The following is a 24,297-nucleotide window of genomic DNA, read 5'->3' on the forward strand; positions in this document are numbered from 1 at the left end:
TCCGAGATTTCATTTTCTTTTAATATTTCCAGATGATATCGATAATAAAATGATTAAATAAATGATGATGCATCAGTTGGCTTTTAACGCATTGACTTTATTTTGATGTTTTTTTTTTAAATCTCTTCGATATAAAATTTGTGTCTAACGATGCCACGCACTCAACTATCTCTCAGATAAGGATCGTCCTTGCCTCCATTTTTCTTATATACACGACTAGGTCTAAGGCCGTAGTTCAACTTGTCTTTTTCAATGCCATAGCATCCGACAGTATTTGTTTACATGTAAGAGGTACATACACAATCGATTTAACTGTCTCAAGGACAATCGTTTCAAGTGCAACGCAATGCATTTTTCACAATCCGTACGGCAATAAAACATTGTTCGTATGTTTACTTCAGTTATATAAATTTCTTCCACATTCTTTCTTCTATTCATAAGAAAAGCAAACTCATTGATAAAGAGATGTTTCACAGATCATACAGCATCCACTATGTATCGTAGTAGGATACGCAATTAAATCATTCTAATACTGACCGGGCAATTCGAGTTTCACATGAAAGTACAGATAAAGCAGTATCCTCTATTGTCTCATTACTTGTTTACTTGTTATTCATTTAGTTGAACAAACACGTGAAATCTGTGAATGTCACTTCTAATACATTAGCGCATAACGTCGGAATTCTATGCCCTGAACTGCTCAATAAGAAATAATAGAATTTTGAGTACAGGACATTTGTACCTCTTCACGTACAACCAGATGCTTTTTATTTGTCGCGACAATCATCGTCGGGTCGTTTTCACCCACATGTAGCTCGCCCGACCCATTTTTCCCCGTAAACGATTTTTTTTTTAATTCGACTTGATCTGTGCTTCGAGGATTTTATGTACCAGCATCTCATAACAAAACCCATCATTAACATACTGCAAAATTTAGTGTTCTGTCTCAATTATTTCACCACCGCGTTTCTTCTCTGCTTTGCATAATTAATGTAATTTCATATATATAATGTTCCTAATTCTTTGTCCGCTGGAGCGATTTATCGCATGCGAAAGTATGAGCAGAAAAATATGCCATATATTATATTTTTTACATAATTCCAATCATTGCTTTATGTAAAAAAAAAGGAGAAAAAGATTGTTTTACTCGCGTAATATGATCACGATATTTTCAGCTTTTCGAGTACTTGGATCTTCGAAGGTACATGTATACACCATCAGCCTGTGGGATCGCACTCTGTGCCAACCATGCAGGTTGGATTTCGACTTAACAAATGTTCAGAAAGTAGCGCAAACTACTATATATAACGAAGATTGAATTGTTTTTAAAATTGAATATATCTCGCAGCATTTTGTAGTCACAGTCCCTCTTTAGTTTTTTCCGTTTTCTAAGATATCATATAGGCACCACCTATATGATAGATTTACTTTTTACATTCCGTCTTTTGCTACAAATCAATCTTTAAAATCATGTTGTTTATTTTAATATGTAAATTAATAACTCATAGCCTTGCATAGTGGTAAACTGCATATTAAAATCTGTCTCGTGCGATGAAGATTCAAATATAATATTCGAGGGACTAAACATTCTTGTGGGTCGTTCGTAATTAGCCAACCCGCTTAAAGAAGTCACTTTCAAGATGATCAGCACTTTCCTTTACTTTACTTTAATATAACTTTATCTACTTATAAAATCTGTTCCTCGTAAAGATTGCTATTTGGTACTTGAATTAGTTTAAAGTTTAATGTATGTATTGCTTTTTGTTTGGAATGATATCGTTATTACTATGAAACACGAAAAAGGAAAAATGAAAAAAGAAACGACGAAAAGAAAAAACAAACGAACAACGTTTAGACGTTAAGGCAGAAAAGATAAAACTTACACAGTTGCTTATAGCTGTATCGATGTAAGATTACAAGCAATAAGTGAAAGCCTCTTCGAGTGCCTAATGCCATCGTGAAAGTAACTTGAATTTGTAAACCTTATTCTACCTCTGTAGAATACTAGTAGTTCTCTCATTCTTCATCCATTTCTGTACGCAGCTACTGATTATGCGGCAAAATCACTGGTATAGTTTGCTGCGCTCCAGGAGGTGGTTGCGGTGGTAGGTATTGCATGTGCTGCGGTGGTATCGGTATATGAGGAGGAATTATAGGACACATTATTGGATAGCTTGGAGCATGACCTTGAGGAGGTGGTGGAGGATATGTGGGTTGTGGAGTACCAGGAGGGTTGTAAGTGCCTGGTGTGTGTGGTGGGTTGGGATTAGCTGGAGAAGGTGTCTGGCTTGGTGGTTGTTGGGCAACGTGTGGGTGTGGATGCGTATGTGGACCCATGTACTGAATACCAGGGGCCTGCGGTCCTGGTGAGTCATGGTGATGATAAGGTGTAGCCATATGTGGAGGTGGTGGTGGAGCCTGAACCATGCGTACCATCTGTTGATATGCTGGTTGGCCAGGATAAGGCACCTGGAATGGTGGATGCAAAGGGGCCGGCGCCATTAAAGGCTGTCCAGTCGCTGCTACCACTTGCATTTGAGAAGCTATGTCTTGCGCGCGATGCTGCGCATGCATCACCGGCACTGAAATAATCACAACGCAATATATTTCCTCTTATAGACATTCTAACCATTAGAAATAATTCTTCTGTTTCTTAACGTGGTACAACAAGTGAACGACTCATTAACAAATAGAGAATTGAAAATAAAATGCGGCGGATACCTAGATACTGACCCTTCCGGAACCTTGTCACAGGTTGAGCCGGTGGTTGGCTGAATGCAGTTGGCGGTTGGCTAGTCATTACGTATGCAGGCATAACCACAGTCGTAGGCATTGTTGCTCCAGTGTATTGTGGTGTTTGCGGAGTGTGTGGTCTACTGGGTGTCGGTGTGCTAGGAGACCGCTAAAAATACACGTTAACATTTACAAATTATTAGTCAATTCTCATTTAACTTATACATATATCGAGAAATCATCAGCTTACCGGTGTGAAAGGTTTTGTGTTTGGATTGAATTCTTTAGCATTTGGATTTAACGTTGACTTTTTGAAAGCCGTGGTAATTTTGTCGACGGTAGGTTCTTGTGGAGTAGTAGGTGTATTTGTTGGAGTTTGTTGTTGTGTTTGGGGAGGACTGGTGGATCGAACAGATAACGGGCCTGGTGGTGGTTTACTAGTCACCACAGTTTCTTCTTGAACCGTCTGATTTTGATGTTGTTGCTGCTGTTGCTGCTGCGGATTCGGATGTTGTTGCGGTTGCTGCTGCGACTGTGGCGGCGGTGGGTGTTGATGGGCTGCCGGATGATGCGTTTGAGTAATTTGAGACGAAGAATGCGAATCCTGCTGATGTTGGTGCTGTTGCTTTCTCGGTACTGATGGCGTGTCTTGTGCTTGTGCTTCTGCTAATTTGAAATCCGTTGCAAATTGCCTCAAGTCTGAATGTTGATCATCCCTACTGCGCGGTGTTGGAACCTTTAATAACGTATCAATTTCATGTAATCATTTTGTTACGTATGTGGAATTTTCCCATACGCCGCTCTCAACCGTTTTTTCAAGCTCGCGTCTGCGAAGGGAAAACGCCCTAAAAGCCTTTCGGTTATCACATACCAGTAATAGGGGTCATGATCTCGGCCAGCTGGATCGCGACCATGAGAACGGGAGTGACACGACGACGGACGACGCCTAGGATTTCCTTATATGGAGATTTCTAGCGAATCCCCACTCATTTTGGCACTATATAAACCCTTTGGTTTCAACCCTCTTCGGTTCAAAGCTATACAATCACGCGTAAAGTCACGTCGTGTCACGCTCGTACAGAGCTGGTTAAATCTACTAAGATCGGGCTCGAGTCCCCTTCAGAATCACAGTTAACCTCATAGAATCCGCGAGTTTGGTTTACATTCTATTTGGCATATTGAAATGGCCACTCTTATGCCCCGCACTGTCAGTGCATCAACACCGTGCAAACTAGTGGTAACTTACACTATTTATTTAATTAATTAACCGCGACACTTACATCTGTACAATAATTAATTATTGAATATACAAATGGTGTTCACGTGTAAATCGAGTAGATTCGTTAAACCCATATTTTACTCATCGATCCTTATAATAGTAGTAGCACATACCCACCGATACAACTTTGCCGTTCGAGTTGTATCAAACATTAATTAAGAGTTACGAGGCATCACTAACATTTCCCACGACTCTCTGATTTTGCATCAGGTTTGTCTGTAAATTTACCACCCTCCGAACAGCTCCCTGGTTTCGCACTGGGTTCGCCTGTGAATAATCCAGCTTCCTAGCAGCTTCTCGACTACGCGTTGAGTTCGTCTGTGAATTTCTTCCTAGTGACTCTCCGATTTCGCATCGGGTTCGTTCACAACGTTTCACCCTCCTGCGGCTCCCCGATTATTAAAATCAGGTTCGTCCACGCTTGACTCCATTCCTAGAGGCTCCCTGATTTCGCATCAGGTTCGTCCGCGCACCTAACTAACTAGGGATTGCAATACCGGTAAATCGCGAGAAATACCCTAAAATTTTTACCGGTAATTCCATAAATTATGTATAGCAATGTAGCGCATATATGCGTTTATTAATTCCGTCGTTATCAGTGAAAAAAACTTCAAACATTAATACAGACGAAAACCGAACTATCTCATAAAGAACCAACTCTGATCCAAAAGAAAACTAAAAATCTGAATCAAGCCATCAAACATGTCGTATTTTCAAGTAGAAAAAGTAAAGAAAAAATATCTACAAATGGCATATGATTTCTTAAGGACTACCCGACCAACAAGTGTAAAATCGGAGAGAGCGATTTATCAGGAAAACAAAGTTTGGACAAATTATGTTTTTCGCGTGCTTATTTGTTAAAAAGAATTGTTAAATAAAAATTATTTAATTATGTGTGTAAGTTAAGATTCTTTTCATTGATTTTTTTTTGTAATGTTTACTCATATATTTTCAATACCTTTAAAAATTACCGGTAAATTACCAGTAAACCGGTTTTGATTGAAAAAATTACGGAATTATAGGTAATTGAAAAAGTCGGTAAATTTGCAATCCCTATAACTAACAAACTCATGAACCGTATTCCTTCGGAAATACGCATCACGCCGGCCTCTCGCGTTGCCGCAGCCCCGGCTCGTAACAATTTTATTACTATAATACTTCAAAACATGATTCATAATTGGGATATTACCTTTCTGTGATCCGATTTATGCGGAACTATGTCACACCGCTGCCCTTCTACGGAATTTTGCTGTTGTAATTGACCGTGTTGTTGATGCGACGATTGTTGTTGTTGTTGTTGTTGTTGCTGCTGCTGCTGCTGCTGCTGCTGGTGAGACGCAGCAACGTTCGTTTGAGGAAATGGTGCTGGTGGCGCTTTATCAGCTTGATACACTTGTTGTCTACCAGGACGTTCTCGTTTGTCTGTGTTTATCTTAGATGGCGGTGCTTGCTGTTGTTGCGGTGGGAAACTCACTTGTGATATAGGAGTAGCTTGAGATTGTTGTTGTGTCTGTTGCATCACAGGTACTGCGCACGCAATAACATTTCGTTAAATATATAAAATCTTCAATATATGAAATATCATTTAAAATAGTATACCTGGTGGTGCTGGCTGCGATGCTGATGGAGGCACAAATGGTGGTGGAGGATTATTATACGTGACCACCACTCCACTAGGTGGCATTCCCATATTTAACGGTACCGGATGTTGTACCGAAGGATGAGCGCTTTGCATTCCAATAGGAAGGTTAGAAGATGGGGGAATGTTTACATTCACATTGGACGGAGGTTGCTGATTAAATACATTCTTATTGGTGGTTGCAGGTCCTGGCGAAGGTGGGGGTTCGTTAGATCTTATTAACTTTCCAGTATTTCCATTTTTCTTCTTCAGGGGAGGTGGAATATATTTACCCTCGTTGGGTCTCACCTAAAATGATGCGTCATTAATAGAAGATAGCTAATTCCACGATTTGTTAGATAATTATGACAATAGAGCAATAAACTGCACCACAGCTGCAAATCTTTCCTCTTCGTCGCCGTTTTCAAGCTCCAATCTGGCTTTGTGATTTGGCTGCGATTCTATTTCATTCGCTATCTCTGCAGCCTTTTGCTCTTGTTCCTTGTAATCTTTCGTATCTTTTCTTTGAAGTGGGAAAGTATAAGCAGCTAAGGTTGGTTCGTAGGTTGTCTGAACTCCGTACTTTTGTTCATTTTTACGAAACATGTCATTGGCATCCCACCCGTTCTAAAAAAAAATTGGCATACAAGTTTCAGAGTGTTTTAATTAAATGTTGATATGTATTTCTCTTTCCTTTTTGTAGTAAATACTCACAGTAGTGCCATCCAATTCCAAATCATCCCCATTCATAGTAGCAGGCGGAGCATCCCAAGGCTCTAATTCTTTTTCACCAATTACACCATTGTATTTACTAATAGCAGTGTCCGTTTGGAATGTATCGCGTATAGCATAGTCTAGATCAACATCCTTGGCAGACATAGTAATGATATCTTGTGGCTTAAAAATTAATTTTTCTACTACGCTTTCTACGCTTATCTTCCCCGAACCTTCTACGCGATGCGCCATTTCTAAGACAACATCGAACTGACTGGAGAACGTGCGAAAAATACCTTCGTATACCGAGCCATTCAGCGTTTGAATCTGTCATAAAAATAGAAAGTTACAGTAATATTTATTATAAAGTGAAGAAAAAGTAAGGGACGAGCAGTCATTTCATATCGCACGTAGTCACGTCTGCTGCTAAGTAGATATATCGAGAAATAACCTATTACATACTATTATACCCGGACCCATCGTTACTCAGTAATATCTGAGAGTTTGGATCCTTTTGTTTGTGAAATAAGTTTGGATACCTGTACAATATTGCCAACGTGGCTGGTTATCGCATGCATGAAGTGGGCGTTGTTATATACACCTTCAGCGGCAACGCATCTCTCTTGTGGACCTCGGGCACGTGGGGATCTAGAAATAAACTGCTGCTTGTAAAGAGGTTTGAAAGGAATGTTTAAAACGGACAAGGAGGAAGGGTTCTAGTAATTTTGATATCGCAGAGATAAGGGAAGTAAAGGAAATAAAAATGAGGCACCTGTTGGTATTGGAACGATTCTTTCTTTTGCTATTCATTTTGCCACCCGACGAGGATTCTTCGCCAGTGGTTGGTGGATTTCTGCCGCCGGTTTGTTGCGGGCCTTCTCGTTTCCTAGTCGGGACCGGAATTTTGACTAATTTCCCAGTAACTGCTTAACGTCAAAAAAATATTTCGCGATTCAACGTCCCGATACAGGAGTATATCGAGTGGTATTGAGTTTCGCGAAATGCTCGTTAGATAGCGGAGCTTACAATTCGAAATCTTGTTCGACCCCAAAACGATTGACAGGAGGCCGTACTGGCCGTAACAACTATCAACATTCACGATCGGTTTTCGAATCACGATCGTTTATAGGTTATGCGCCAATGGTGTGGTTACTTAAGCACACTCGTCCGCGAAAGTTAAGGTGTGCGTGACTTTCGAGTTTTGACAGGCACAAACGCGAAAGTGCGAGTAAAGGAAGCAGGAACACTTGGTATTCGTTGGTATTCGTGGAGACGAGACGAGACGTACGGGGGAACACGGTGTCTGCCCGAGCCCGACACACCGAGATATCTTGCTGCTGCGTGACGTAACTCCGTTCTCCTTGCGCAGGAAATCACCTTTCTGCAATTTCCCGCCGACAGAGTTCTGAAACGAACGATGATAGCCCCCAAGTGTGATTCTCCTCACGATAGCTATTATATTTCTATTTAATTAATGAACATGTGGTAAACGATAAAACTTAGCACAAGTCGCCCGATCAGCCTGATCCGGTGACTGTCGGATACAGTCGCTACCTAGCGAGAAATTCACCAACCTTTCGATAAAGATCATCCGCAATTCCCTCACGACTCACGAGCTTAGAGCAACCCATTTTCATAGCGCGTTACCGATGCTCACGGCGGCCTTAGAGCGGCCCACGGCCACTCACGGCTGATCTTCAAGTGAAAATGCATCTTTAGTCGTCACTTTTCTTTTCCATTGTTCCCCTTTAATAACCTATTTGGCTATCTCTGGCAATCTCTGCAGCCCAGCAGCTCAGCAAGAATGCCTCGAAACCGCAATTAATTCCAGAATTTCCATTTTCTAACTTTCATTTCGTTTCACGGTACATACAATTTATTAGCCGATTATTATGAAAGCCAACGTCGCGTCGCGTCAACGCACAAGTAAGTATAAGTACATACATACATACATGCCAAGTAAAATATATGGACAAACATCGTTTGTAATTATTTAAATTTCCTAATGCCATGCGTAAACACATAGGTATATGCATAATGATCATTAGATCTCGATATATCGTATCTATATGTGTATAGTTTCTGTAATAACATTATGCTTAAATACCTATCGATATTCTGACAGAATCGGCAAAATAATCGGGCACCGTCTGATTTAGCCGTTTAGCGTCATAATCGATTACTATCAATAAATGGTACCATTGATCGGTTACGTTACCGAGTAAAGCTTTTCGGGTGTAGTTATAGATAATTCCAAATAGAATATAGGCACCAAACAAACACTTTATTTTTAATTGATCGTGTTCAATTGCTGGAAACACGTTTACGTCGTTTACGTTGATTGGAATTTCTATACACATCTCTATCGGCATCGTCTTCGTTGTACATGGTGTGCAATTTTCGAATGATACTCCTTGTCCTGTCAGAGATGAAATTGTCCACTTGACCCAAGATGTTTACGCATCGAATTATCCACTCGAACCCCCTGTTTATATTATCCGCTCGGCGAGTACGGCCATCCGATACTCTCGACACGCTGCTCGAAATCCTTTCCAGGATGTTTTTACGTTCCTTTCCGAGTACCTCCTCGGAACTCGTCAATACCGGCTGGCAAGAAAGTTCAGTCACGAAACAGCTTTTAGATGCGAAGGAAAAACAAGTGTTTCACTCACCGTACATATGGTGAAAAGCAATAGCAGCAGCAACCGCAGAACCGTTAATATTTTCATTTTCTCGAAAACGAATTTACGTACTTACAATTAGTATGTACGTACACATACTCTATTTGACGAAGAATGATCACCGTTCGATTAGCTCGTTGTCATTCCCCTTTGGAGTGGGAAGACGAACGTTACCGATCCTCGAACAGAAGCAAAGTGGCAAAGGATTACTGTACGAGCGTACACTGTACAAGCGTGGGCATTTGGGCAGCAGTCTGTAGGGAACTTGTTGCAATGCTTAAACACGGTGGTTCCAGCTGCCCGAAAATTCTTGGGTGGAAGCAATGTGCGCTTAGCGCTGACTACACCTTCCCCTCCAAACATAATCTACATTTTGAAATATCGAGTAATCCGCTTTGCAAGCGCAAATCTTATTTCACAATGGATTTTCGCAAAGCCCAGTGGCATGATTGCCACATCACCGTTCTCGGTAACGTTACATTACCACTTTCCTATGCATCATACATCGCAACGCGCCTTATCGAGACTCTATCGACTCTACATTCTACAGTTATATATACGTAGGTATGTAGTACGTACATATATGCATACGGTGTAGAATTTGATTCGCTTTAAACGTCGAACGTTCGGAGAACAGAGCGATAAAATGGGGAAACGAAGAGTTTGTATTGGTTGTATTTAACTTATATGATTACATTCGATATATAAAGCAATAGCATAGTATAGCGTAGACTATAGATGATGAAACGTCTATTGATAGGAATCACACGAGAATCCTTGTTATTCGTACTGATTACCACGCAACAGTTTAATGTTTAACGCGTGATAGGTAGCGAAGGTTGGAATATTTCGTTTAGCTTGTCGTAGCAGCGGCTTGCTGGAGTTGGTTATTAAGGTTCTGCGTCGCCTGTACAGCAATGTCGACCGCTTGCTTCGTGAATTTGGCTAAGTCTTCCTGGATCTTTCCAGAGTGCTGACCCAAAGATTTGGCGGCGGTGTCAGATTCTTTGAGCACCACCTGAACTCCTTGTTGGAATTTAGCCTGCAAATCGGCTACCTGTTCCTGGGCGTTCGGAATTCCGCTGTTAATATCCTCCACGACCTTATTCAGTTTAACTTTAACGTCGTTCCACATCGATTCCAACTCGGGACGTTTATTTTTCACCTGAAAAAGGAAAGCCCTTGCAAGTTGTCTCCGTAAAGAATTATGTTTATAATAACGCGGGCGTTCGTTTCATTGCTTACCTCCTCGGTCATGTTCTGCATGTACGCTTGGACGTTGGTAACGAAGTCGGTGCTTTGCTGTTTCACGGTCCTAACGATGGTCTCCTGGTCGGGCAGGTTCAGTTGTTCCTGGATTTGTTTGGTCAAGTTATTGATGTTGGCTTGGGCCTGACCAATGAACTCGGTCAATTGAGATTCAAAAGTTGTTTCGGAATTGGTAGCGGTGGCCGGTGGCGCGACTTTAGCCTCGGACAGGACCGTAACGGCCAACACGATCGCTAAAATCCTCTTCATATTTCTCTTCAGCTATCCAGCTAACCAACAACAACTCTGCCAAACAACTAGAAAGTAACTGACGCATCAGCCACGCAAGCTACCACTTTTATAGGCGATCCTTATCAGGGGTGCACGAGGGCACAATGTCGTTTATCTTGCTACATACATACATGCATACATACATGTGACCGGCATCAGTTGTGATTCTTGCATCCCTCTGGAAATTCTACGCAAATAAACTGCTATCGAATTTCTCGAAATTTTATGTGTTGGGATAATTGACAGTAGGGTGCGAAAAATAAAATTAGTTGCGAGAACTCGACAGCACGGTTTTCACGATCAGATATAAATTAGTTACTGGTTCCAAAGGCACGGCTACTTGGCTGATACTCTAGAGTCTAGACTCTAGACTTTAGAGTTAAAGTTCAAGGCATCCTGATCGAAATTATCTCGAATTTTGTGTCACCGTTCTCTCGTCTATCCAACATGTTACATCAGCTTATTAACAGTCAAGCATTGGAACGTGTATGTTCAATGCTTACATACCTATTATGTAGGTGCGACACGAAAACGCGAAAGCTAACGAGCATTAGGATTTCTCACAATCAGAGAAAAAAAAAAGACAAAAAAAAATTATGTGCATACGTATATAATCGAGCTTTGAAACTTGTTTGTAAATACGGTTTCTTGTAAGTGGCTGAGTCAAGGGGACAAGGGTCTATGGAAAAATCTACAGAATCGATGAACTTGTTGATTCTGTTAGTGCTGTGCAGCATTCGAGGCCACAAAGTCGTTTGCCGTTTCTTCTCGAGTCGACACGGTGCAGTTTCTTATCTACGCATGTGCTGACGATCGTTAAATAGAAAGAACGGGTCTTGACCCATTACCATTTTAATTCTGCCATCCAGCTATGCATGTATCAACGCTTTCCCTCGATTTTCACTCCAGGTATACTTGTCTTTCTCATCGCCGCTGTAACATTTCATCCAAGCTCGTACAGTTTTTGGCATCTCATTCGATGTAATTACTAATTACCACCCACTCTCAGGGTTAACATTTAATCGCGGAATCTTGAAAATCTGCAGGTTGCGTGGCCCTTTAAATCTTTCATTCGTTGAAACGTTTGAAACAGTTTAAGACGTTCGAGGGATAAAGATTAAAGATATACACGAATCTTTGGGATGAGTTCGGATACACGAATCTTTCTCTTTTATTTCTATTTTATATATTTTTTTAGCGTTGCACGTACATTATATAACAGCGATGATCGATTAGTCGCGATACAAATAACTAGCACTCCGATAAAGTAAAATGAAGTTTCTTTTTATCGTATCTCGATGTCCGTGTCAAAGTTGACGCTGCCTTCGAGAAACATACATATGTAGTACCTAAGTACGCGTAGTCGCGTAAACACATACATACACACACGCGCGCGCGTAATATTCTAATCGCGAAGAAAACAGAAACTACATAATGTGCTTGAGAATTAAAAGAACGAGTGGATTTTATCGCGTATCGCACAGCCGCGCACAGACTGCACGATTAGTCATTAAACTTGTCTCCAATCTTCTCGGCTTCCTTGCGAATACTCTCACCGCCTTGATTCAGAAGTGATTTGGCTCTCTCGAGGGCGTCGTTCACGGTCGGATCGTTCATGAATTTTTGCACTCGGTCCCCGATCGCATCTTTCGCGTTATTCCATATTTCCTTGGTCTTCTCCGCGATCCGGTCGAAATCGCTGTCTGGAGGCTGCTGCGCCGCATCTTGCGGCAACGGATTTGCCTAAAAGGTAAAATAAATCATCGGTAAAATAATCCACCGATTAAACACCCCCGAGTGTCGACTTGTCGGTTATGATACGTATGTAAGTAAATACCTGGAACGCGTAAAACAGACAGGCGAGGAGAACACCGAAGAGAAGAAATCGGGTCATATTGCGACCTTACGATTAGTAATATCTGTTAAGTAGGTATATGTATTCGGACCAGAACGAGGTAGGTAGTTTCTGTCGGAGGAACGGCAGTAAACTGCTTTGCTAGAAGCCTCGCCCGAACAGTGCAACTACGATAAAACGAATTAAGATCAAAGATCAGATAAATAACCACTTGAGGCTTTGAACCTGCAACCTATGTACGTACATGTACGATCGTAGTACATACGTTGTACGTTATTCTCGATTCTTTACTGTCGCCAGCAGTTCATTGACAATGAGTTCTCTGTAGTTCTGCACTGCCTCTTCAGCAGTTCGCACTTGCCACTTGCAAAACTAAAATGAATTGCTCGCCAGCCGTACAGCTGCTTTTATTAATCCGCGTCGCGTCATGAATTGCATTTTTTGCGGTAGATTATCTTTGTTTCCCGGACATTATATAACCCCCGCAACACCGTGTTCCCACAGCTTTTTTTTTGTACAATACATGAATCAGTTTGTCAGTATCGAATAGGGAATAGAGCACGGCACTTTGGGCATGTCTTTCAACGATTTCACTTTGATGCAATTTTAAAATTGGTCTTTCCTCTTGGCTCCTTTCGATGGTTCTTCGATTCTTCGAACTCAACGAATCCTCGATGCGAACAAAATTCATCCTTGATTCGCTGGTGCAATAATACCGCGATACTGTTTCTACGATTCCATCGTCGTCGTACCGTACCGATCGAAACTTTTCGTTTCTATCGTCAGCAAACTCTTCAATTCTCAATGCTCGCGCGATTACGCAACGACGCGTAACGCTAACGAAACCCCTGTAAAATCGTTGACAGTGTTTCCAAGAATTAAACAAGCTCCTTCTCCAGCAATAAATAACTTTATTTCGATAGGTTCACAAATAAATTAATAATTCTAGAATGTACAAAGTTTAGAAATACGGCGAATACGCTGCACGCTAGATATTATACACAGCTGTTTCAATAAAATTACATACCTACGTATTTAGATCTGGAAAATGTTAGCTCTGAGAAAGTAACTGCAATTGTTGCTCGCATATCGGATTGCGCATATCTCTGAATCGAAGATGCCAAATCTTCGCGCGGCCCTGAGAACTTGTGGACATCGATTTCAACTTGTACACATTGAAACTAATCTGGCTAACCGTATCTACTACGCGTCCTATTAATACTAAACCGTTGGTTGGAATGATAATTACCGCATCACCGGGCGTTAAAGCAACATTACCTAAGGCGGACGATATTTCGTTGCGAGGAAACTCCAAGGGAAACTGCAACCCTGCAACGCCTTTCAGAACGTTATTAAGTTCCGATACAGCGGGCAGAGAAGCCACCGTACCGCAGGGATTAGCAAGTTTCTTCTCGGCTGTATTCGGTGATAACGCTGATCCGCTATTACCGTGTTGCAGTCGTTGCAACTGCGGATAGAGATGTTTGTAAAAATAAGCGACCTTTTCAGGCAAATTAAGGAAAGCGTTGGTAACGCGAGAACTTGGCTGCGAGGCTTCTGTCTCCAAAGGAGTTTCTGAAGCTTGAGCCGAGGAGTCTCTTTGAAAAGTTCCTACTTGCGGAACTGACAAAAGTGATTGCAAAATCGGCTGATGAGCCTTCTGCTGAGCAATCGATAGAAGCGTCGATACATTGCGCGGGGTAGTATCGGAAGATTCTATAGAACCTAAGAAGGAGTTTGTTTCCCGGGGGAAAGATTCCGATTGCGGTGTGTCGATACTGTCGACAGAGGAGCCGTTTTCAACACTTGCCCCCCCTGGAAACAACGGAAGTGGCGGTAACAGTGGAATGACAGGATCCGAATTGCCCTCGTCCTGAGAATTTTGTATTGCCTCACTCGGGGGGGAATATGTAAATTCGGACGGATCGTCGTAGGTCTCGGTTGCAGGAGCGTCTGGAAGCAGCTGATCGTATTTGTCAGCTGCCGAATTCTTATATGGGGGCAATGCGTCGGGTCTACTTAAATCCGACGGCGACGGCGACGGTTCGTGACTGAGCGGTGACATATCAGTGGGAATCGGTAAAGGGGGTGGTGGTGTAGCTTGTTGTAGAGGTGCTGAGAGTAAATTCAACGATTGGAATGGCTCGTTAAACGTCGGATTATTTGTCAAAGATGAGTCAAGGCTAGAGGGCTCGGCATTATTCACCGACCATTTTGGCTGAAACGGAAATCTATTTGTTATGCCGTTTCTAACATTTGATACTAAATAATCGTGTGATCTTTGATACTGCGAATGCTTGGCAGATGCTTCTAATCTGGCTATTACGGATTGAGGTATCGAACTTTGCATCCCAACATTTACGGAGCTAATATCTGGAAAGATCGGGCAGTCGTTTTGCCCGTTCGTTTTCTGCCCCATCCACGTAACGTCTGGAATATCTGGAACGACTGTAACCAACGACGAAGGTCCTTCTCCATTTTCCGCAATGGGGGCCTTACAGGTGTTTAGAAAGAAATTTCCTATGAAAGATGGAGCAAAGCCAATAGATTGCGGAAATCCGGAAGCGTAGAACCCGCAATAAAAACCGTGCACAGTATACGCGAATGTTTTTAAAAGAACCGCGAATCGATAAAACCATTCAGGATTGGAGAGCTTTTCGAATAGAAGTTCCAGCATTGAAACCACCTCCGACAATAAGTTCATCCATCCCTCGAGAGAGCTCGGCGAATATTCATAAAAAAATTTCAATAGGATTTCTTCCGCTACAACAATTACCTCCCCGAGCTCCCCTAAAATATCCATATTTACACTTATACCGAAATGTGGTCCGAGGTCGATGGCAAATCCTCGGATGTGAGAGAAGAATTTTTTAATCGCGATTCTCAGTACGGCCAAAGTCTCTCGAATGCTAGACAGAGGGATGCACTTTCTTATTCTGTCGAATAAAAGCAGGAGGTTCTCCGAATCCTCTAAGAATACCTGCAGACCCCCCAGACTCTGCTCCACGATTTCGAACAGAGTTTCGCCTAGTAGAATGTTGCGCAACGAAAACACATTCTTCGCTTCGCCTTCTGCTACGTTGAACGGTAGCGGTAATTTCGGTAGAAATTCAAATTTCAAATTTTTACCGGCGAGTACCAAGTAGTGAAGCAGCTTATTCGCTTCGCAGAAGATCTCGTGGATAATCACTCCCAACCTGTACTCGTGGCCAAAGTTTAAAGCTTCCTCGCTGCAGGAACAACTTTGCAGTTGCGTGTCGGGGAATTCATCGGGCAACCATCCTATTGTATGACGTTTCGGCAACTTGATCGCTTCGCCTGCATCCTTCTAAAAGCATTTAAGTTTCCTTAGCGTGCTCGCCTATTTACTTGCAACATCAATCGCACCAATGATTAACGATAAACTGTAGTACCTCTTTTATATTTTCCAACGTTATATCATTTATATCTGACACGGACAGGCCTCTAGCGTCGGGCATCTAGGGTGGTTGCGAGACAGAGAGTAGGTATACATAGGTACTTGTAATCAGTGAAAAATAATATAATCGGTACCTTTTCCCTCCGCTCCAATTCATTGTTTGAGGCATTTGTGTCGTCTAGAATAGTAGTTGCCTTAGATAGAATTGTCTCCTCCGTCGACGTCTGAACAGACTGCACAGATCCTGGATCGTCGGATGGATTTGCTCGATCAGATGGGAACGGCGAATCTCCTATGCCTATGGTTTCGCTAACTGCTCCTGCTCCGATAGCTTCATTGTCATTTGCAGAAATTAAACTAAGAGTGGCGAATAGTAGCACGCAGGAGAGACAGATCGTCGAACGGCCGTTCCTCATTCTTCCAACAGGTACAGACTGATTGATTCCGATCGGCGAGGATAGCCTCATATACTCGCAGAATTGATATCTCCTTTCAACAGAGAGCACGCAGATCGTGCGAAACTTTGACAACAATTGAGATTACTAATCTATACGATGGCAAAACTTGTGCTGCTTCGGACAGAAGCTCCTTCTTAAATTATCCATCTCGATTTAAGGGAATTCGTAAACCTAAACGAGCACGTATTTCACTCCGTCTGATTATTCGTACGCGTTCTATGTCCAGTAATCATTTCGTTTATATTCGATTTAACACTCTAGCGACTAAACAGTGACTGTAATAAAACAGTGAAAGGTTTAAACGGATCGTAGGTACTTGGGTTTTATTCATCTCTCCCTCTCTCTCTCTTATATTTTCACAATAGCGCATCATTTATATAACTTTCATATTTGTTAATTAACTGAACATGGACACGATGACGACTGCTGGCACGCAGGTACGAGTATTCTGTCAACCCGAGGTACAAGACCCTTCAGCCGGGGAACGGCTTCTTCGGATCGTTCGCAAGCAATTCTGCAGAAGGGAAAAGAAAAAAAGCACAAGTCAGTTAGAGTCGCAAGTAGGTGAATTGGAGAGTTGGGGGTTTTATAAACTAGTAGCGATGGAAATTACTGTTTGGTCGCGACTGGAATATCCACTGCAAAGTCGTAATTCTTTGGAAGGGGTAGTGGGTTGGCTGCGGGAGGCACGTAGCTGTTGTACGCGTAAGATTTTCCTCGCAAAGGGTCCTCTGTTGCGATCAGTTTCGATAACGATTCAGTAGCACATGGCACTTGAATGGCAATTGGGTATTCGGCGGGACGCGGAGGCTGTACATACATGTCCGAAATAACTCTAAAATCCAGCGACACAGGTACCTTGACTTCTTCCGTGGGCGGCATCGGCCCCTGATGGTGTTTCATGAAAAAGTTATACTTACGATAAACATGTTTCGAGCAGACTCGATCGATTAAAAGTGCGAAATTAATAGACGCTAATTTGTACCTCGATCTTGATCGGCAATTGGCGTGGTTCAACGCACGGTTCGCCGTACGTCACTATCTTGGCTCTATCGTCGACATAACTGTAGCACCTTTCTAAATTCGCGATTGAACAAAAAGCGATGAAAATCCAAATCCTTGCTCTCGAACTCATCTCGCCACATCTGCTGGTTACAATCTTGCGTTCTTAATATATGCCCATTAAAAGTGATTCCTCTTCCTGTTTGTCGCCAGATTGTCCAGTCAGGTCAAGTACAAGTTTCGCAATTTGTCAGTATAAAGGAAGTGAACTGGCGGGAAACCCATGATTATTGTTTAAAAAAAAAAAATTTCGCAATTCTCGTACGTGCTGAAGCAGCTCCGAGAGTGTTTACGAAGACGGAGATGAAACGCACGTACCTCTGGTTGCGAGTTTAAAATATAATTGCGTTATACCTACACAGCCATCAGCACGGAACCGTATAGTTTATAGGTAAATTAAATGGTTGGCGTCGGGTTGGTAAACGCAAAAACGCTTCGTACAGACGATACCGGTTAATATCTTGGATCAAGCGGTATCGACGTAAAGCAGAAGGCCCAAGTTTAACAAGAAAGATGAAATAAGAGCGTGAGATACGTGACTGAAAGGTCAAAGTCACGCGTGTAGCAAAGTACCTATAGAGATATGATTAGAAAAAGAAAAGAGAAGAGGAGAGAACGCAAAAGGAGAAGAAAGTATAATGGTGGTTCCTTAAATAGTGACGCGCGCGTTCTATCTACAGAATACAGATACAGACGTTATAGTTCTTTCAAGACAATCATCATGGTCTGCCATGTGGTGCTCGTATGAAAAGCTCCCCTTACCCCGCACTCTAGAAAGGGTGGTTCACGAGGTGCTGACAGGTTCGCTTAAACTACGGAAGTCGAGGCCGAAGGAACATCGTAAATCTCCATGTACCTAAGTACAGCAAAGCCGTAACAAACACCGTTAAATATTATCCTCTTCTCTTCCAAATTATCAATCACAAGCGATTCGTAATTCCACAAATCTTTCAAATCTATTCCGACTCTTTCCGAAATGCAAACTAAACGGGCTCCGTTCTTCTCAGCAATAAAACTCGCCGATTTATTTAATTTTAAATACAATTTACGCTATTCTGGGCTATGACTGTGAGACATAAACGAGACGTCTAAACACTCTAAATGGAACGAAAGATCCTCGCCAGCGCAAGTCACAAGATCATTTACAGAATCGTGCGTTATTATTGCAAGTTGATGAACTTTCTTGTTAAAGCGTAGAACGTAAGTAGCCAAGAATGTAATATGCAAATCAACCAGTTAATAAATCTATTATTAATTAAGTAGGTAAATTTATTTTATTGCGGTAAGATGTAGGTATGGGAGAAAGTGCTAGTACATATTTCTATTCCCTACTAAATTATTTTAAATAAAGGCGAATAGATATGTCGGAGTAGTATGTATTATTAACTATTAGTAACAAAGTAAGAAACACAAAATTAATATTTGAAGAATTTTTTTTATTATCATCGTCGAGCATCTATAGGTATTGCGTTGCGGTGCGTCTGCCATTTACACACATCATATTCGATCCCTTTGCGTTCATATTGCGTCGCATAAGAAAAGAGGCATTATGCTTTCATGGAGAATATTCAATTTATCACGATCGTTTCTCGAGACGCGCAATCATACAATAACGCTTTCTAGTATGACTTGGAATTATTAAAACTAAAGAGATCGGATATTACATTATTCGTAGAATCTCTGTTTATAAAATCCAAATCTTGGAGAAGGTCTGGGATTTGTCTGTACACTTTGAATCTCTACGCTTTGATTGATGTCTCCAGCGGTAGGGCTTGCAGGCAAGTTGCCGATAAGTTCTTGTTGGACTACTACCGAGCCTGGAACGTAATCTGGTATCGGTGGACCTAACGGACCGCATGGTTGTTCCGAGCTATCGTTTATTTCCCCGTTGATTATTCCGTTGTACCTTGTTGATTTGGCGAAAACCGAACCGACTGGTGCATAACCGAGGTCCCTAGAAACGGTTGACATATGCATTAGCTAGCAGATAGTTGCTTCGCAAATCACAATTCACATACATATTTCTAGCGATCGGACTTACCTGTAAGTGAGGAGGCTCTCTGCCACTTGATCCGCACTTTCTTCTCGCGTTATGCTCTCGCGTTCGATCGCTTCAAGTTCGGCGAGTTTAGCTTCTTCTCGTTCGTCATAAGACCCCATAAGGACAGTTCTTGGAGGTGCTATTTTCAGTTCCACGACAGGCTTCTCCACCGTCACGAGCTTTTCTTCCGCGATATCGGCAAGTTTCTTGTCATATTTCGCGTCGTTTGGCACGGTACGATGGCCGAACGATAATTTGTCTTCCGGTACAAATTGCTTCCCTTGCCTGTAAATTACATTCGGAGCGCGAAGGTTTTTGTACGCAAGAGTGAGAGAAACCGCGTCTGCTGGCACCTCTGGATACGAGTCTCCATTAATTGCGTCTGCAAAATACCCAAATGGTGTGTATTACTTTCTATCAGTCGAGTAGCAACGACAATGAGATTTTTCATTTTTATATCATGAAATGATACAGTTAGCATTCGAACCTGTGTCATCGTCACAATCTGAGAAGCTGCCGCCTCTAGTTATTTCCGAGTACTGCGTTTGTCCCCTGGCAGCGTTTGAACCGGCCGCGGCATACAGTAAACGAGGTAAACTATATACTCCAGAGGTTGGCCGACCAAATCCAACCGATCCAGAGTTTGAGCTTCCATACGTTCCAGATCTGGATGCAGCAAAAATTCCCGAATTCAAATTTCCACTTATCGTCCCACTAGCTGCACCAACATTTGCTTTCCCAAAGATTATAGAAGCGGATCCACTGGACTCAGCCGGAGAGCTGGACACAAGTGCCCTGCTCGTTGCCTCTCCAGTTTGCGCATTCACGCATATTTCATAAGGAGCCAACGGATTACAACTGTTGCATACGATTTTGCCAGGATTAGCCGGAATTACTGTGGTTTTCTCTATCAATTTTCCACTCCGCGCATCGATGTCAAGGGGATAACACAGATCGCCGACTGGTGGAAATCTGCAAACAGCCATTTTAAACATTTTAGAATGAGAGAACTGACACGATTCCCAAAATTCGACAGAAGCAAAAGTCTTTAAATACCTTGGTACAATGTTGCCATTGGAATTTGTCGGGACATCAATTTCTAGAGCTTCCACGTTTTGCTTTTGACAACCACAACCAGAATTGCTACTGCTCGAAGCATCAGCGACAGGTACGGCGGCGTCGTTATAAACAACAGGCGAACCAGAAGAACTGGAAGAGCTGCCGTATGCATTCGAGTCGCTCTTACTGTACACGATAGATTCATCGCTATTATATGCAACTGAGCTGCTGCCGCTACATGTCGAAGATGCCGAAGGTACCGCAGATGCCGAAGATACCGCAGATGCCGAAGATGCCAAAGAATCGCTGTTACTGTATGCATTTGAATTACTGTTGACGTAAGAATTAGAGTTACTGTTGCTGTATGTAATAGATTCAGAATTGCTGGTGATTTGCTGCGAGTTGGAGCAACCGGCCTGAGCCTGAGTAGCGACAGGTGCAAGGATTATATTGTTACGCGCAACAGCAGCATCGTTAATTTGTTGCGGTGATGCGTAGTACGTTGGTTTCGGTAAGTTTGCGGCCTTTACAAGAGTCTCGCTGCAGGTGCAAGGATTTGTACCTAGAATCAATAGAGAGCGTTAGAGAGTTGTAAGTTAAAGTTACATTACGCTAATAAGCTGAATTGAATTCGGTCGTTTACCTGATCCCAAACCTCCGCATTTGCACCGTTGCTGTTCTGCCTGAACGATCAACAAGCAGCACACCGCCAACACGAAAACTCTATTCAAAGTCCAAGGCTTCATATCGACGAGGATCTTCTTTCGTTTGCCATATCCTCCATTCCGATTGCCTTATATACACGAAAATGGTTTGAATCCAGAAATGAATTGCGCCATCCGTAACAATAATATCCGCGTACTTAGTCGTATTGTATTTCCTGTTACAAACGCTTACCTAAACATACTTTTCAAACTTCCTGTATTCGTGTTTCAGAATAATGGAGAGATGAAAATTCTTTTTACATGGCAAACGTGTGTGTCCGCGTTACGGCTGTATTATATTAATGTGGACATGCGGTGAGATGAATTCAAGTACCTACTACTTTGCTCGTGCAAGAGTATTTCAGTTCAGTAATGTATGTTGAATTTATTCAAGATTAACAAACTATTTCCTACCGCCAAACATCACTTTGTTTTATATTTTATTAGAAAATAATAACTTTAGCATATAAACAGTAGGCGGTTACATTATAAGTTAGTATTTCTCATTCAGAGGTAGGCATAATACATATATTTACAATATCATACACTAGTACTGGATAGGTTTTAGTACTTGATAAGTTTTCATGCGTTTTATTTATTAAAAAAATCCGCCGCCCTTTGTCTCTGGAGAGGTAAATTAAGTAGATTGTCGGTGAGAACAGGACCTTGACACCTTGTACTACTGTTTTCAGATTCAACGCGATTCTCAGATTTCGAGGGTGTAGTTATTCTTGGAGTGCCCGGTGTTCTAACACCTATGGACGGTGTTCTTGATGACAGAGCTCTTCGTGGAGATGGTGTACTCGCGATGCGCAGCTTTTGAGTAGCTAATCTTCTAGCCGCTGGAGACATGGTACTCAAACGGTCTATAGTTGATCTTGGTGAAGGCCTGCAGAACAAAACAGTCCATGTAACATGCAGCATGCATTATCTTAAATTATCTACGCATAGGTATAGAAAGAGAATAATTACGTCGCTAATGATCTTCGTGCCGCTTCCAACGCTTTAGTTTTCCTATCCCTGTGTCTTTCACCAGCTTTTTCTGCCAACTGCAACGCAAGCTGTTCTCTTTTCGGAGGTTCTGCCATTCTAAACGACGGCCCCTGACTCGTTCTCAATAGAGGAGTATCTCCACCGTCTAACCTGAATGGCGTACCTTCGATTTGACCCCACGTCATCAAAGGGCTTTCGCACTCCCCAGGTCTCGGACTCGGTGTTGCTACAAAACTAAATCCATTGATCCTGGGAGTTGGGTTTCTCACAATTTCTTTGCCATCCACTCCGATTTTTCCATCGTTTGCCTTCGACTGACTCTTTGCCAACTCGTTAATGGTGTCCTTGTTCTGTTGTTCGTTGAATGGATTCGTTCGAAGTCTGGTATTTTCGTGTACCACCAGTTGCTTTCTCCTGGCTAGGTCTATCCTTTCGTCAGGAGTTAATTCCACTCCGTCGGGAACATACATAATGTAATTTTTATTCTTGTAATACCAGCTGTCCAAGCGATTAGGCTTCCCATCTCCATTCTCGATAGCTAAAGCGTCCGAACTTTTGTCGTTCATCAATGCCAATGACTTCTCCTCGGCCTCGTAGAGCCAAGCAAATTTCAACTTGAGCCTCTTCTCTGCCTCCACCATCATCTCCTCGAAGCTTGCATTATCCTCGCTCGTGTGCATGCTTAAATACGCGTCCAAACCAGTTTTAGCTTCTATTTTATTCTTCTCTTTTGTGCTCGAGCCAGCAGGTGTATCTTTCGGCGTTTCGGACGACTTCAACTGTTCGTCCTCTGATTCCACCTCGTTCATGGGTGTCTCAAACGTCGCAGGACTGACGGGTCTATTCGTTACCGGTCGTCCAGAACTATACTTTTCATAAAGTTCTCTCATTCTTTTCACATCGTTCTGCTCTAGCGCGTCTAGATATTGATTCTGCGCTTGAAGTTTATCTAGATGTGGGAAAAAGTCTCTCTGTATAATCGCCCCCATTCCTTTTACGTATGTATCTTCGTCTAAAATTTTGTGCCGCACCCTTCTGTGCCTTTTAGCAACACCTATCGGCTTCTTAAATACTGCCAAATCTTTCATATTTTTTGCTGCCTCTAGGGCTTGAGATCCTGGGGAATTCATTGTAGAATCTATAAAAAAAAAGATGCGATCCATAGAGGTAAACCGATATTTCTATTTTGTTTTAACCCTCAGTATCATAGTGTAACACCCGTGGGTTACACAAATTAAAAAAGTCATGCTCGCCATTTGAGGGCTTTTTCACAAACTTTAAAGCATTACTTTATTATTACCATATGTAACAAGTGTCCTTAGGGCAGAAATACATCTGTAGAAATTCTACTGTGATACACAGTCCCTTATTGTTGATTACAACTCTTAATTTCGCCAGGACCACTGAAAATACCTTGGCTTAACATTATAATACATAGGTACCTTTATGCATGGTTTAACACTGGTATTATATCCATATTTGTTCATTTATATAAAAAAAATGTTACACTAGGAATTTTTTGCTTATTTTTACGATGAAGCGTGTACAAAACTGGACCGGTATGAATTTTTCTGAGTAAAATAAAAAAATCATGATACTAAGGGTTAAACGCATACCAAAACTACAAAGAACAATCAATAAATTTAATTTAGATATAAAGGAAATTATATTTACGTTTCAAAGGGAAGCTAGGTTATGCGCTTGAAAAGCTTCTTCGCTGTCTCTTTTCCCGTACGTCGATGTTGTACGTTTACATTTATTTCTACATTTATATCTTCACTTAAACCAAGTATCGTTGAAAACTTTTGCGATTTTCACATAATCGTCTTTTGCAATCACAATCCAGTGCAATGCAGAGTATAGGTATATTGAGGTATATACAGAATACTGAACGAAAACATCAAACATCACTCACGCGCAAAGGTTAGATTTAAATTTAACCCAATTTAACCAACGAAAGGTAAAGTAAGTTTGCTAGAGCCGTCAGTGCATGTGGCGTCGTTACGTGTCCGTTACAGGAACTTGCTAAGGTAACTGATTAAATTTTTCATCGCGTCGATACGTAGCTACCTATCCTTATATATTTATAGATTAGTTAGCAGTTATTAGCATCATTGGAATTCCGACTTTGTGAAGAAACAGT

General features: G+C 41.8%; 6 protein-coding genes across 9 annotated transcripts; all 6 read right to left on the bottom strand.

Moving 5' to 3' along the window:
• Window positions 1–76: 76 nt before the first annotated feature.
• Window positions 77–7,950, bottom strand: LOC143372850 (uncharacterized). Of its 2 annotated transcripts, none has more exons than XM_076819450.1 (10): window positions 7,919–7,950; window positions 7,117–7,230; window positions 6,884–6,992; window positions 6,345–6,671; window positions 6,021–6,257; window positions 5,612–5,939; window positions 5,202–5,539; window positions 2,984–3,469; window positions 2,734–2,902; window positions 77–2,582 (listed from the first exon to the last, which is right to left on the bottom strand). In XM_076819450.1, exons 1-10 carry the CDS (start codon window positions 7,933–7,935, stop codon window positions 2,044–2,046), a joined length of 2,664 nt encoding a protein of 887 aa, XP_076675565.1. In that variant the 5' UTR covers window positions 7,936–7,950; the 3' UTR covers window positions 77–2,043. The 2 variants fall into 2 exon arrangements, with proteins under 2 accessions (XP_076675565.1, XP_076675564.1); XM_076819449.1 differs by having other exon boundaries at window positions 2,722–2,902.
• Window positions 7,951–9,684: 1,734 nt separating this feature from the next.
• On the bottom strand, window positions 9,685–10,608 carry A4 (apolipophorin-III-like protein). The gene is made up of 2 exons (XM_076819480.1): window positions 10,271–10,608; window positions 9,685–10,190 (listed from the first exon to the last, which is right to left on the bottom strand). Exons 1-2 carry the CDS (start codon window positions 10,541–10,543, stop codon window positions 9,879–9,881), a joined length of 585 nt encoding a protein of 194 aa, XP_076675595.1. The 5' UTR covers window positions 10,544–10,608; the 3' UTR covers window positions 9,685–9,878.
• A 1,092-nt stretch (window positions 10,609–11,700) lies between these two features.
• On the bottom strand, window positions 11,701–16,450 carry LOC143372848 (uncharacterized). Of its 3 annotated transcripts, XM_076819447.1 has the most exons (6): window positions 15,972–16,449; window positions 15,833–15,898; window positions 14,172–15,747; window positions 12,664–14,129; window positions 12,402–12,586; window positions 11,701–12,307 (listed from the first exon to the last, which is right to left on the bottom strand). In XM_076819447.1, exons 1-4 carry the CDS (start codon window positions 16,302–16,304, stop codon window positions 13,471–13,473), a joined length of 2,634 nt encoding a protein of 877 aa, XP_076675562.1. In that variant the 5' UTR covers window positions 16,305–16,449; the 3' UTR covers window positions 11,701–12,307; window positions 12,402–12,586; window positions 12,664–13,470. The 3 variants fall into 3 exon arrangements, with proteins under 3 accessions (XP_076675562.1, XP_076675561.1, XP_076675563.1); XM_076819446.1 differs by having other exon boundaries at window positions 12,685–15,747; window positions 15,972–16,450; XM_076819448.1 differs by lacking the exons at window positions 14,172–15,747; window positions 15,833–15,898; window positions 15,972–16,449 and having other exon boundaries at window positions 12,685–12,840.
• Window positions 16,451–16,678: 228 nt separating this feature from the next.
• On the bottom strand, window positions 16,679–17,461 carry LOC143372865 (uncharacterized). The gene is made up of 3 exons (XM_076819482.1): window positions 17,281–17,461; window positions 16,909–17,183; window positions 16,679–16,809 (listed from the first exon to the last, which is right to left on the bottom strand). Exons 1-3 carry the CDS (start codon window positions 17,428–17,430, stop codon window positions 16,689–16,691), a joined length of 546 nt encoding a protein of 181 aa, XP_076675597.1. The 5' UTR covers window positions 17,431–17,461; the 3' UTR covers window positions 16,679–16,688.
• Window positions 17,462–18,772: 1,311 nt separating this feature from the next.
• LOC143372854 (uncharacterized) lies at window positions 18,773–21,255 on the bottom strand. Its single transcript, XM_076819456.1, has 5 exons — window positions 21,101–21,255; window positions 20,455–21,019; window positions 19,886–20,370; window positions 19,399–19,780; window positions 18,773–19,311 (listed from the first exon to the last, which is right to left on the bottom strand). The coding sequence occupies exons 1-5, from the start codon at window positions 21,201–21,203 to the stop codon at window positions 19,023–19,025; spliced, it is 1,824 nt and encodes a 607-aa protein (XP_076675571.1). The 5' UTR covers window positions 21,204–21,255; the 3' UTR covers window positions 18,773–19,022.
• Window positions 21,256–21,568: 313 nt separating this feature from the next.
• On the bottom strand, window positions 21,569–24,098 carry LOC143372857 (splicing factor ESS-2 homolog). Its single transcript, XM_076819470.1, has 3 exons — window positions 23,829–24,098; window positions 22,134–23,292; window positions 21,569–22,050 (listed from the first exon to the last, which is right to left on the bottom strand). The coding sequence occupies exons 2-3, from the start codon at window positions 23,282–23,284 to the stop codon at window positions 21,753–21,755; spliced, it is 1,449 nt and encodes a 482-aa protein (XP_076675585.1). The 5' UTR covers window positions 23,285–23,292; window positions 23,829–24,098; the 3' UTR covers window positions 21,569–21,752.
• Between the last annotated feature and the right edge of the window lie 199 nt (window positions 24,099–24,297).

Source organism: Andrena cerasifolii, chromosome 9 (genome assembly GCF_050908995.1).
Source record: "Andrena cerasifolii isolate SP2316 chromosome 9, iyAndCera1_principal, whole genome shotgun sequence".
NCBI classification, from domain to species: Eukaryota; Metazoa; Arthropoda; class Insecta; order Hymenoptera; family Andrenidae; genus Andrena; species Andrena cerasifolii.